This window comes from Oryctolagus cuniculus, chromosome 5 (genome assembly GCF_051225735.1).
Source record: "Oryctolagus cuniculus isolate XC-2025 breed Fujian yellow rabbit chromosome 5, ASM5122573v1, whole genome shotgun sequence".
Lineage (NCBI taxonomy): Eukaryota > Metazoa > Chordata > Mammalia > Lagomorpha > Leporidae > Oryctolagus > Oryctolagus cuniculus.
In genome coordinates this window covers 148,191,861-148,203,953 of record NC_142871.1, presented here as the reverse complement: position 1 = coordinate 148,203,953, position 12,093 = coordinate 148,191,861, and the positions used below count along the sequence as shown (strand labels likewise).

The following is a 12,093-nucleotide window of genomic DNA, read 5'->3' as shown; positions in this document are numbered from 1 at the left end:
TCCTACTATGGGCATTAATACTATATATACATATATATTTACTAAAAACTAGAAAACACATATCCATAATTAAAAAATAGTTAAGTAAATTATGATATATCCTTTGATAGGACATTAACAAAGGGTTTTAAGTAGTTAACAAATTCATGAGATAGCACAGAAAACTAAAGATATAAAATAGTTTTGAGAGTACTACTAAATAAAAGAAAATGCAAAGATTAAAAGTCTGAAGGAGATATGCAACATTGTATTAGGTGATAGAAGTATGACTTTACTGTCCACATTTCAAAATATGCTATGAAGTAATTCTAAAGAAGGTTAATGGTATTAAATCGAACTATGTGACAGAATGAAAAATGGATTGAACATGAAAAAAAAAGTTCCTTTGCTAATGTCACAGCTTGTGTTGGCCTTAAAAACTGCTAGCCTTCTTTGTGCTAAATTTCGGGAATTTTCCTATATCCTGACATGTGTAAGCTCTTTCCTGCACACCATGGAGTTCAGAAATGCTATCATAATGTATGCAGAACAGCGGCTTTGCAGACTAAAGAAATTCTGCTATCCCAGTAACTCACTTCCTTGGGATGAAATCTAAGATGAACTCCAGGCATTTGCCACACTCCATCTCTCAGAGTTCTAACTGGTTTCTTATTTCCCCAACACAGCAGGATTATGTTTACAGAGAAAGTTAGTCTGACATGAAAAGATAACTCAGGAGTCCCATATTCAGTTCATTCCTTAAACCAAGAGAAATCAAAATGTAAACAAATGGTGAAAACAAACGAAAGTTACCAAACATTCAGGTTCTGTTTGTTTAAAGTGAGAATGTTTATTCAAAGATTCTTAAATTTACTAGTGAGGTCAGAATTTCACAGCAGAAAGTTCATTACGCTGAGAACACAATATAAGAACTTGTGAATACTGTACGAAGTACAGAAAAATCCATTATAAAGCTCAATTCAGCCACCAATTATTCAAATCAACTTTTCCTATGTGCATACAACCGTGATATATAATGATCGTTTACACATAAGGCAACCATTGATGAACTACCGGATATAGCTTCAGGAGACAGCCAGAATGCAGGAAGTACCAGCACTTGGTCAAGAAATGCTGCATAAATGCCAGCTGCATCAGGGTGTTTTGCAAACGGTGATGGCCAGAGAGACAAAGTGAGGGAGCAGAGGCCCTCCACCTCACAGACCTCACTGCACAGTAGGGAAAAGCACACCAGCGACAGAACCACAATGGTCAGTCAACAAATACTGAGTGTACACAGAGCCGAGCGCCGTGAGAAAGACTGGAGAAACGTGGTGACAATCTTTGAAAAGACTGAAAAGCTGCCTTCACGAAGCTAACACCTTAAAGAGAGAGGTGGAGTTCACTCAAGGAATTGCACCACTCAACGTAAAGTCACAACTCCACACTGAGCAAGCAAAGGGGAATCCAGAGATGGGACCAGGGAGGAGACCTCCACGGGGTCCACGAAGCCTTCATACCTGTGCCATAATGGATCTGCCCTGGGGAGTGAGTGTGAGGGAGGTGGGCATCCCCAACGGGCTCCTGCCTTTTAGGGAGTGTCACACCAAGAGAGCACTGAGTGCGGGAGGAGGGATGGCAGCGATATGCAAATGGATGGTGATGGACACAGATCCAGTCATTAAAGGGGCCCAAACTCCAAACACAGCTTTTTATTGCGTTCCTCTTTCTCAGAGAAACTTGAACACTTTATGCTCTGAAGTTTAGTTACACAGACATACCCAAGTTGCAGGGACAACAGAAAGTACATTAGGACAGCCATAAGCAGCCCAGAAAAGGAAATCAAATGTGGCCCTACCGTGTGCTGACAACATAAACTCTGTTTCCTCTCATCAGGAGGAGGCTTACCCCGATGACGCTCAGTCCTTTCAGGTAGTCCTGGCGGGGCTGGGCTTGAGGAACGCAGCCAGCCAGCACCACCTTCTTGTTCTCCTCCTGAGCCTTCCTAAAAGATGGGAGAGAAAACAGGGTGAATGGTTTTGCTCACAAGCATACCTTGGCCAACGGTTACTAGTGCAGAGAAGTTCTCCCAGCAACAGGCCCACGCGGCATGAAACTGAATTTTCTTACAACTGCTTCAAGAAAACACCTGAACTACATGTCTATTTACCATACGAGTAAAGAACAAAGAGCAGCCCGCTCTGATAATGCCCTTCATGAGCATCTCAGTACAAAATAAAACCAAAACACAAAACCCCACTAGTGCAGAATTCTCAAGAGTCTGAATCTTTCTCGAAAACCACATTTTCCAGACAGACAGGTAACCCTTCAAATAAGCCATTTATATTAAATATTAATGAAGAAAACCTAAATTTGAATATATTCTTCCCCAGTCTCTTGTCCAAAATAAAATACACTAAAAAAAAAGTTCAAATGGAGAGAGGAGTAAATAGTAAAGAACTCCATATCCTGGAAATCCCCACATCTACCAAGCCCTGTTCCCCAGAGACCATCAGTTACAGGTTGCTTATACATGGCTTTCAGAGATCATCCTTCACATATATAGGCAACATACATACATCTGTGTTCTATGAATAAGTATCCATCCAATCTAGTATGTCTTTATCATAGAAACCCAGATGTAAAATCTATGTTCAGTGGCATCATTATTTCCCTAGCTAGCATAAATCCTAGAAATGCTAGTAAGGGATCAGTATCTGGTATTTCATTAAGCCTTTCTTTACTCAAGAGGGAGCTGGACTACATCTTAGGTGGACATCACTCACTGGCTTGAGCATGCACGTTGTACAACAAACACAGATTCTGAGCTTGAAGGCAGTAACCAACAAAGCAGAGCTTCTATCTTTTCATAGAAACTAGCCATATCCTTTGCCTACTTTAAAATTACATTTTCAAGTCTTCAGTTCCTTTTCAAGTCCTAGGGCTTGACAGTGCTTTGATGCTCCCTTTACTCTGCTTGCTGAATCCCTGAAAGTCGTGTTTTAAGTTTCACGTTGATTGCTGCCACCCTGGCTCTCTAGGCTTCTGAAACCAACCAAGAGTGTCAGCAGCCCAGCAGACATGTGACTTCAGACTGCACTACTACAGAACTGAAAAGTATCCACACATGGCACGCGTCTCTTTGTCCTGGTCAGCTTTTAGAAAGTACAAACTCAGAACTGGAAGTCAATGAAAATATGGGATTAACAGGACTAACTGTGGCACACACCACATTAAAATCTTCCAAGAGGTATACCAAGAAGGATTAAATGAACTAACAGGCAGAGAACACAATATTATTATTTTTTAAAGATTTACTTTTTTATTTGAAAGACAGAGTTACAGAGAGACAGAGGCAGAGGGAAAGAGAGAGATCTGCCATTCACTGGTTCACTCCCCAGATGGCCACAATAGCCGGAGCTAGACCCATCTGAAGCCAGTACCAGGAGCTGCTTCTGGGTCTCCCACATGCGTGCAGGAGCCCAAAGATTTGAGCCATCTTCTACTGCTTTCCCAGGCCATAGCAGAGAGCTGGATCAGAAGTGGAGCAGATGGGTCTTGAATAGGCACCCATATGGAATGCTGGCACTGCAGGCAGTGGCTTTACCTGCTACACTACAGCACCGGCCCCCACAATATTATTTTAACATTATTTGTAGGTATTTCATTAGGTTCTTACAATATTTTTATAAAATTTTTCCAGTTTGAATCCTGAAAAACTTTTTTTTTTTCAATTGTTTACAAAGTCTGACTTTTGGTAGGCTGTATAACATATTCCAGCAAATTGCTGACTGGCACTGTGAGCTGGTTCTCCTTTGTTATCAGCACCAAGCACATCACTGCACACGATTAATTTTCCTGCAGGAAATGTGAAATGCCTTGTCAAATGAAGGCATCTCTCCCATTTTCATTAGCTATCTCTACAAGGCAGTTGTCATCTGGCTCCTTCAAGAACTTTAGATCTAACACCTAAAGTCACTGTCAAACATCTAAGAGAGACTCTAATAATTCAATCTGATTTAAAAAGCCTGCTTCTTATAGTGCAATTCAACCGCTTAATGATCAAGCACACCTGAGACATTACAGTGAGTGAGGAAGGGCACGTAGTAACACAGAAGAGAAGCACCTTGCACTTGCCAAGCTTATGGTTTTTAGTGGAGGAGATGCACAAGAACCTAACACTGCATCAGCAGAAATGATGCCATTTCAGTGAGAGAGAGAGAGGCACAGGTAATGAAACAGGAAGGGAAAGAGAATGTGCGGACAGGAAAAGATAAAAAGAAAGCTTCATGAAGAAGTTGGTAAGGATTTGCATGGGTAGAAGCAAGCATGGGAATGGAGGCAGAGAGAGCTCCTGGCAGACGGGACCTCTCTGACAAGGATGTGCAAGGGCGAATGCTGAGTTACACAGGAGCTTCTGCAGGGCACAGATGATAGGGTTTCTGCGCTGCAAAGAGCCTGAAGGAAGAGGTGGGGAGTCTTCAATTTAGGGGACAAGGGGACGGCAGCTAAACTCTAAGAAGCAGAAATCGGCGGCACAGTGTAAAACAAACCACGCAGGGAAAAGAAACCACAGAAGGAGATTAATATAATACCACAGGCACAAGGATGTGAGAATCGGAACACATATAAAGTGTGGAAAAAAGAAGATTAAAGAAGAGATTCATTCTCTTGCTAGAATACACAAGGGAAATCCCAAAGGTGACGCGGCAAGGTTTTGAGTCTAAGACTTTGAGTCTTTGTCTAAACAGTTGGGGCCAGCGCTGTGGTACAGTGCATTAAGCCGCTGCCTGCAACAGCAGAATCCCATATGAGCACTGGTTCAAGTCCTGGCTGCTCTCCATTTTGATTCAGCTCCCTGCTGGTGTGCCTAGGAACACCATGGAAGATGGCTCAGCTACCTGAGCCCCTGTCACCCACGTGGCAGATCTGGATGGAGATCCTGGTACCTGGCTTTGGTCTGTTCCAAGCCCAGTTGTTGTAGGCATTTGGGGAGTGAACCAACAGATAGAAGATTAACACCTGCCCCTCATTTCTAATTTTGCCTTTCAAGCAAATAAAATATTTTTTTTAAGAAAGCATATAGTTCTGGCCGGTGCCGCGGCTCACTAGGCTAATCCTCCGCCTAGCGGCGCTGGCACACCGGGTTCTAATCCCGGTCGGGGTGCCGGATTCTGTCCCGGTTGCCCCTCTTCCAGGCCAGCCCTCTGCTGTGGTCCGGGAGTGCAGTGGAGGATGGCCCAGGTGCTTGGGCCCTGCACCCCATGGGAGACCAGGAAAAGCACCTAGCTCCTGGCTCCTGCCATCGAATCAGCGCGGTGCGCCGGCCGCATCGCGCTGGCCGCAGCGGCCATTGGAGGGTGAACCAACAGCAAAGGAAGACCTTTCTCTCTGTCTCTCTCTCTCTCACTGTCCACTCTGCCTGTCAAAAAATTAAAAAAAATAAAAAATAAATAAAAAAAAAGAAAGCATATAGTTCATACTTGGCTAGTCACAGATCTCTGCTGCAATTACTTAATTCTGTCATTTTAGTGCAAACTAAGCCACAGACAACACTTAAATGGATGAATATATTCTGTGTTCCAAAGGAAACTTCACTTAGAAAACAGGCAGTGGAACAAACTAGGCCGATAGACCACAGTTTGTCATCCCTAGGCTAAGAAAATAAAGAGTTGTGGTGCCACCAGCTGTCAGAGGCTAGCTGAGTGCTGGGCCAGAAGATAATCAACTCACATAGGACACGAAATCTGAGGTAGACCTTGGCAATGTATTGCAATGTAACACACAAAAACAGTGCATGCAGCAGTCCCTAACGGTGCACAGAAAATCCAACTGAAAACAAAACTTTCTGGTTCTTTAGAGATGTAGAAATAAAGTGCGGAAAACAAAAACACACCAACAGCAGCAAAACTATAACAATCAGCACACCCAACAGCACATACATGGTAAAAACCATTGTGTGGTCAGTTATATGAAATATCAGAAAATGATGATGGGTGTTTGGCCTAGTAGTTAAGCTGCCAGTTAGGGGACCCACATTCCATATCAGACACCTGGACTCAATCCCTGACTCCAGCTTCCTGCTAGTGTCCACCCTGGTGGGCAGCAGTGATGGCTCACGGAGTTTGATTTCTGCCATCAGGTGGAAGAACTGGACTGAGTTCCCAGCTCCAGCCTGGTCCAGCCCCAGCTGTCGTGGGCATCTGAGGAGTGAATCAGTGGACTCGAGCTCTACCCTGACCCTGCCCTTTGTCTCTCCACCTCTCAGATGTAAAAAACAAGAAAATTTTAATAAAATTAAATATAAAAACAGTAGAACCAATATGTAAAAACTGAGGGAAAACGTTCTGCTGACATGATAACCACTAAATCTGGTTATGAAACCACCCAAGACTGATTTTAAGGGAGTAAGATCATCAGAAAATTACAAGGAAAATTTCAAAACAGAGATGCATGTAAGTTCTTTAAGCTATTATTCCAGGGCCAGCGCTGCAGTACAGGGAGTAAAGCCACCGCCTGCAGTGCCTGCATCCCACATGTGCACTGGTTTGATTCCCGGCTGCTCTACTTCCTACACAGCTCTCTGCTGTGGCCTGGGAAAGCAGTAGAAGATGGCCCAAGTCCTTGGGGCCTGAACCCATGTGGGAGACCTAGAAGAAGCCCCTGGCTCCTGGCTCCTGGCTTCGGATCGGCACAGCTCCGGCTGTTGTGGGCATCTGGGGAATGAACCAGCAGATGGAAGATCGACCTTTCTCTGCCTCTCTATAACTCTGCCTTTCAAATAAGTAAATAAATCTTAAAATATATATATATATTATTTCAGGTTTTTACTGAGTTTGGTGTGAAAATTTAATGGAAGAGCAAAAAGAAAAAGGGAAAGGGAAAAGAAAGAAGGAGAGGGGAGGGGAGGAGAGAGAGGAGAGAGGGGAGAGGGGAGAGAGGGGAGAGGAGAAAAGAGAGGGGAGAGGAAAGAGAGGGGAGAGAGGGGAGGGGAGAGGGGGGAGAAGAGAGAGAGGAGAAGGGAGAGAGGAGAAGGAAGAGGGGAGAGGGGAGAGGGGAGAGAGGAAGGAGGGGAGAGGAGGGAGGGGAGAGGGGAGAAGGGAGAGAGGAGAAGGGAAAGGGGAGAGGGGAGAGAAGAGAGGAGGGAGGGGAGAGGGGAGAAGGGAGAGAGGAGAGGGGAAAGGGGAGAGGGGAGAGAAGAGAGGAGGGAGGGGAGAGGGCAGAAGGGAGAGAGGAGAAGGGAAAGGGGAGGGGGAGAGGGGAGAGAAGAGAGAGGAGGGAGGGGAGAGGGGAAAGGGGAGGGGGAGAGGGGAGAGAAGAGAGAGGAGGGAGGGGAGAAGGGAGAGAGGAGAGGGGAGAAGGGAGAGGGGTGAAGGGAGAGGGGAGAGAAGACAGAGGAGGGAGAAGAGAGGAGGGAGGGGAGAAGGGAGAGGGGAGAAGGGAGAGGGGAGGAGAGGGGAGAGGGGAGAGAGGGGAAGAGGGGAGAGTGAGAGAGGAGAGAGAGAAGAGAAGAAAATGAGCCCAGTTTTAGAATATTGATACCATATTTTATAGGTGACCAAATCAAGTAGCATAAGTTTTAATATAAATTCTCAGGGTATTCTTGTTCTAAACCTTCTCTTCTGACATTTTGTTCTTTTTATTTAGTTAGCTTTGTTGAAGTTTTAAAAAAAAAAGCTTAAGAATTTTTTTTCTTTAGAAATATTCCCAGCACAAACATATTTTAAAAGGCTTTTATCCTTCAAAATATGAATGTCAGTAAGAATAACACATTAAGATGTGTATTAATGTTAGTTCAACCATATATTTATATTGTCTGGGAATGTGTGGGTACAGTTCTGTGGGAGAGATAACTTGTCAGTGTTCACCAGCTTGTAAAAACTTAGTGTAAAAGCTTAAACATTATAAATAAGAAATGCAGGCCAGCGCTGCGGCTCATTTGGCTAATCCTCTGCCTTGCAGCGCCGGCACACCAGGTTCTAGTCCCGGTCGGAGCACCAGATTCTGTCCCAGTTGCCCCTCTTCCAGTCCAGCTCTCTGCTGTGGCCAGGGAGTGCAGTGGAGGATGGCCCAAGTCCTTGGGCCCTGCACCCGCGTGGGAGACCAGGAGGAAACACCTGGCTCCTGGCTTCGGATTGGCGCAGTGCGCTGGCAGCAGCACACTGGCCAGAGGGGCCATTTCGGGGGTGAACCAATGGAAAAAGGAAGACCTTTCTCTCTGTCTCTCTCTAACTCTGCCTGTCAAAAACAAAACAAAGAAAAAATAATGAAATGCAAAACAAAAACAACATCTTGAAAAAGTTTAAAATAGCATGAATTCCCATGTCTTCATTTCAAATAGCCTTGAAATGTTAATTAAAATGAAAATTGAATGTAAAGGTAATTTAATATAACGGTTCATATTTCTTGGAACATATTTCTAAATAGAAATAGTGATATACCCTTGTCTGAAGCATTAACTTTAGCAATACAAAAAATACAAAGAAGTCTTTCACTCTTTTCTTCCAAGCTCCAAATGCCGAAATAATTTGTACAGAATCCCAAAATGTACAGCATCATAAAACATACAAAGATGACCTAAGATCATTCCTTTCTTACACTGATGAGAAACTTAAGATTCAAAAAGGTGCTGGTGCTGGAGCTGGGAGGAGCACCCAAGACCGCCCAGTTCTCCAAACATCACCTTCACAGCACAAATCAAATTTGGGTTCTGATTATGTGACAAACACTGGGATAAGCATCTCTTGAATAGCACAGAAATTTACAGAGCTAAAACATACTGAAAGTCTGCAAAGTAGACATTTACTATTTAACATTATTCAATTTAATAGTTGACCAGACTTCTGGTTGTCCTAAGGCTTCAGTCTAAGAGAAAACTAACAATTCTATGCACATATCAAGAAAAACAGTTCTTGAGAAGCAGCGGGTAGCGGGTTAATGCTGCTTTTCTCCACATTCATTTCTTTCATTCCCATTCCTTTCCTACAAAGTGATGTTTATATTAAAATACTCATAAGAATGTCTACTTCTCTAACCTAATTTTTTCTTACAGAAAAAAAAGTGTTTTTAAGCATATATCTGATTTTTAAATTTTTAAATGCATACTAACATACTCATAAAAACCCTTCCTCCCAACAGCACCCGGAGCAGGGACAAATTGACCAGTCTGTGTACAGACCAAGCACAGCATCATCCACCACACATCTGAGTGCTCTCTGCACCCAAATGTCCCAATGAGAGGGCACTGATGTATATACTGATGCATAGGCATGCAGTGGTGTGAAACACATAAAAACACCCAAATGAATCTGAGTAACCTCAGAGAAAACAACTAACGACTATGCTGTTGATGTAATTCATTAACCATGATGTCTTTCCAAACTTCCGGAACCAGCCAAGAAGGAACCACTTTACATCAGTGCCACTCTGTATGTACATGATCTGCTGAAATAGTTGAAAGTGAAGTTACTCTAAGATGTAACAGGTTTGTCAGCCTGAAAAAATAATCCATCAGGATGTGTTCATATACGTGGCTGGGGAAGGTACAGCGACATTCAAAGCCAAAGTTACTGGGGCATAATCTCAGGCTCCCAAGCCTGGATGTCATCTAACCAACAAAATTAAAACATCATTGCCATCGCTTATGCCCCATGAGCAGAAAGAGAGGAATCGTCAGTGCGCTTTGCAAAGAGGAGTTGAAAGGGTAAAAGCTTCTGAATGCCAGTGACAGTACCAAGCAGAGTGGGTACCCTAGGCAGACAGTCAAGGTAATCCATCCTTCAGCACACAGCTCTCATTTCTTTAGAGTGCATCTGCATATAACAAACTAGAACGCCCTGACGAAGTGGCCAGGCAAAACCAGTCAAAAGCTTCCTGGGGGCCAGCGTTGTGGCGTAATGAGTTAAGCTGCCGCCTGCAGTGCCAATATCCCACAAGGGCACCAGTTCAAAATGTGGCTGTTCCACTTCCAATCCAGCTCTCTGCTGTGGCCTGGGAAAGCAGCAGCAGATGGCCCAAGTTCTTGGGCCCCTGCACCCACATGGGAGACCCAGAAGCAGCTCCAGCTATGGCAGCCAACTGGGGAGTGAACCAGTGGATGGAAGACCTCTCTCTCTCTCTCTCTGCCTCTCCTTCTGTCTCTGTGTAACTCTTTCAAATAAATAAGTAAATCTTTAAAAACAAAAACAAACAAAAAAGAAGCTTTCTGGAACCTGATTCCAAGTTCAAGTGGTTTCCTTTATTGTACTGATTGCCAAAACCTCCAAGAACTATTGCCAGTAATTTACCAATTCACGTTTTTATGCTGCCACTCGCTCATGCATCACCACATGGCATACACAAGGGAAATGCAGGTAAAAGGCAGTCACCAACCTCAAGATCAGTCTGGAGACAAAACAAAGAACAGAGAGGTGCAGGTGGCCGGGAGAGCTGTGAGCAGCAGCACACAACTCTGTCCAGAGGCCCAAGGACACCAGGGTCATGAAGAAGAGGTGGCTCTCCCTGAAGGCAGGGCTGTGTCACACTGACTCCTGCGCCAGGGACAGGCTAAGCATTTGTGATCAGAGTCCCTGTCTGCCCCTACCCACAGGGCTTACTGTGACTGACTTTGCAGTACTTTGGGGAGTAATGGTCAAAAAAAGGATTGTGTGGCTTTATTTTAAAGGGGGAAAAGCATGGATAAGGATGCAGACTTCTAGAAAGAGGTTAAAAGAAGACAGGTCACTATAGAAGGAGAATTTCAATGAGCCTATGAAAAGCTTTAAAAAAAAAAAAAAAAAAAAAAAAAAAAAAAAAAAAAAACCAGCTACAGAGACGGAAATGTGGCTTAACAGTCAGGACACCAGAATTCCACATCACAGTGCAAGGGTTCAATTCCTGCCTCTAGCTTCTGATTCCAGCCTCCTGCCACTGCAGACCCTGGGAGGCAGCAGGTGATGGCTCAGGGAGATGGGTCCCTGCCAGCCACACAAGAGACCCAGACTGAGTTCCCTGCTCCTGGCTTCTGCCTGGCCCAGCCTGACCACTGCAGGCATTTGGGGTTGAACCAGTGGTTGGGGCTCTATCTCTCTGATATTCTTTTTGTGTGTATGTCTGTATATGTCTGTCTGCCTCTCTTACTTCCTCCCTCCCTCTCAACCTTCCGCTCAAATTAAAAAAAAAAAAATTAAAAAATAAAGAAGCCACAGTGGAAAAGGTAAGGAGGAAAGAGAACAGAACACAGACAGGAGGGCTGGAAAGAAGCAGAGGGAAGTAGCTGTACAAGCCAAAAATGGTGACCATGGCGCTTGTGCACTGATTACAGAAGGAGAAATATGGAAAAGAAGGAAGAAAGGAAGGAACAGATGCAAGAAAGACAGACACGCACCAGGGGGCTTCACTAGCCTCCGGGCTCCAGAAGAAACCAAGCACGGACAATGGGGAAGATTCCTTGGGCTTCAGGGAAGCTGCCCCTGAGCCCTGCCAGGCTGCCTGCCACAAGCCACTGTCCCTGCAAGTGAGGGAATGGGGGCTCTCCACAGACGCCCATGGAGAAAACTTGTCATCCCGGTGGGGCTGGCTGCTCCTGCTGTGGCCGGGTGGTCCTCCATGACAAACCGAACGGGTGACACCGGTTAGTATGTGTTTGGCCCCTAGGCTTACTTAGTTCCAGTAAACCTATGAAACTGAGTTTCTGAAGCTGCCAATCCAAGGCGCACACCAGGGAAAACACTAATGACACCCAGCGGTCCCACCTGGCAAGCCGGTTTCTCTGCAGGACAACCTTCCATTTCTCTAAACCCTAATCCTGCCAACTCTCTGGTTTCTCAGATGACTGGTTTCAAAGCTGTCTCTGAAGCAGTGAAGGCCACGGGTTTATTCTTTGATTGAAAGTTCCAGCCTCAAGACACCTATGAAGTAGAAGGCACCACCAGTCAACACCAAGTCTGTCCTTGGAGCTCTTCTCCCCCAAATTCTTAGAATCGTCCCTGACGCAACCTGTTCCTCACACCCAGTCAATCAGCAAACCCCAGACTGTACCTTGGAAGGGAGTCCAGGTTCCAAGCTCTCCCAGCCTCCACTGCTGCCTCTTGGTCAAAGCCACTGACATTTCTTCAGCCTTGAGTCTCAAAACAA

At 44.8% G+C, this 12,093-nt stretch overlaps 1 protein-coding gene across 11 annotated transcripts in view; it reads right to left on the bottom strand.

Annotated features, from left to right (window-relative positions):
- Window positions 1-12,093, bottom strand: part of CDKAL1 (CDKAL1 threonylcarbamoyladenosine tRNA methylthiotransferase) — a 731,906-nt gene that overhangs the window by 517,145 nt on the left and 202,668 nt on the right. For all 11 annotated transcript variants that reach the window (XM_008262511.5, XM_002714231.6, XM_089333341.1 and 8 more), the window contains one exon: window positions 1,888-1,984. In XM_008262511.5, coding sequence (XP_008260733.1) covers window positions 1,888-1,984 — 97 coding nt within the window. The remainder of the gene's footprint in view (window positions 1-1,887; window positions 1,985-12,093) is intronic.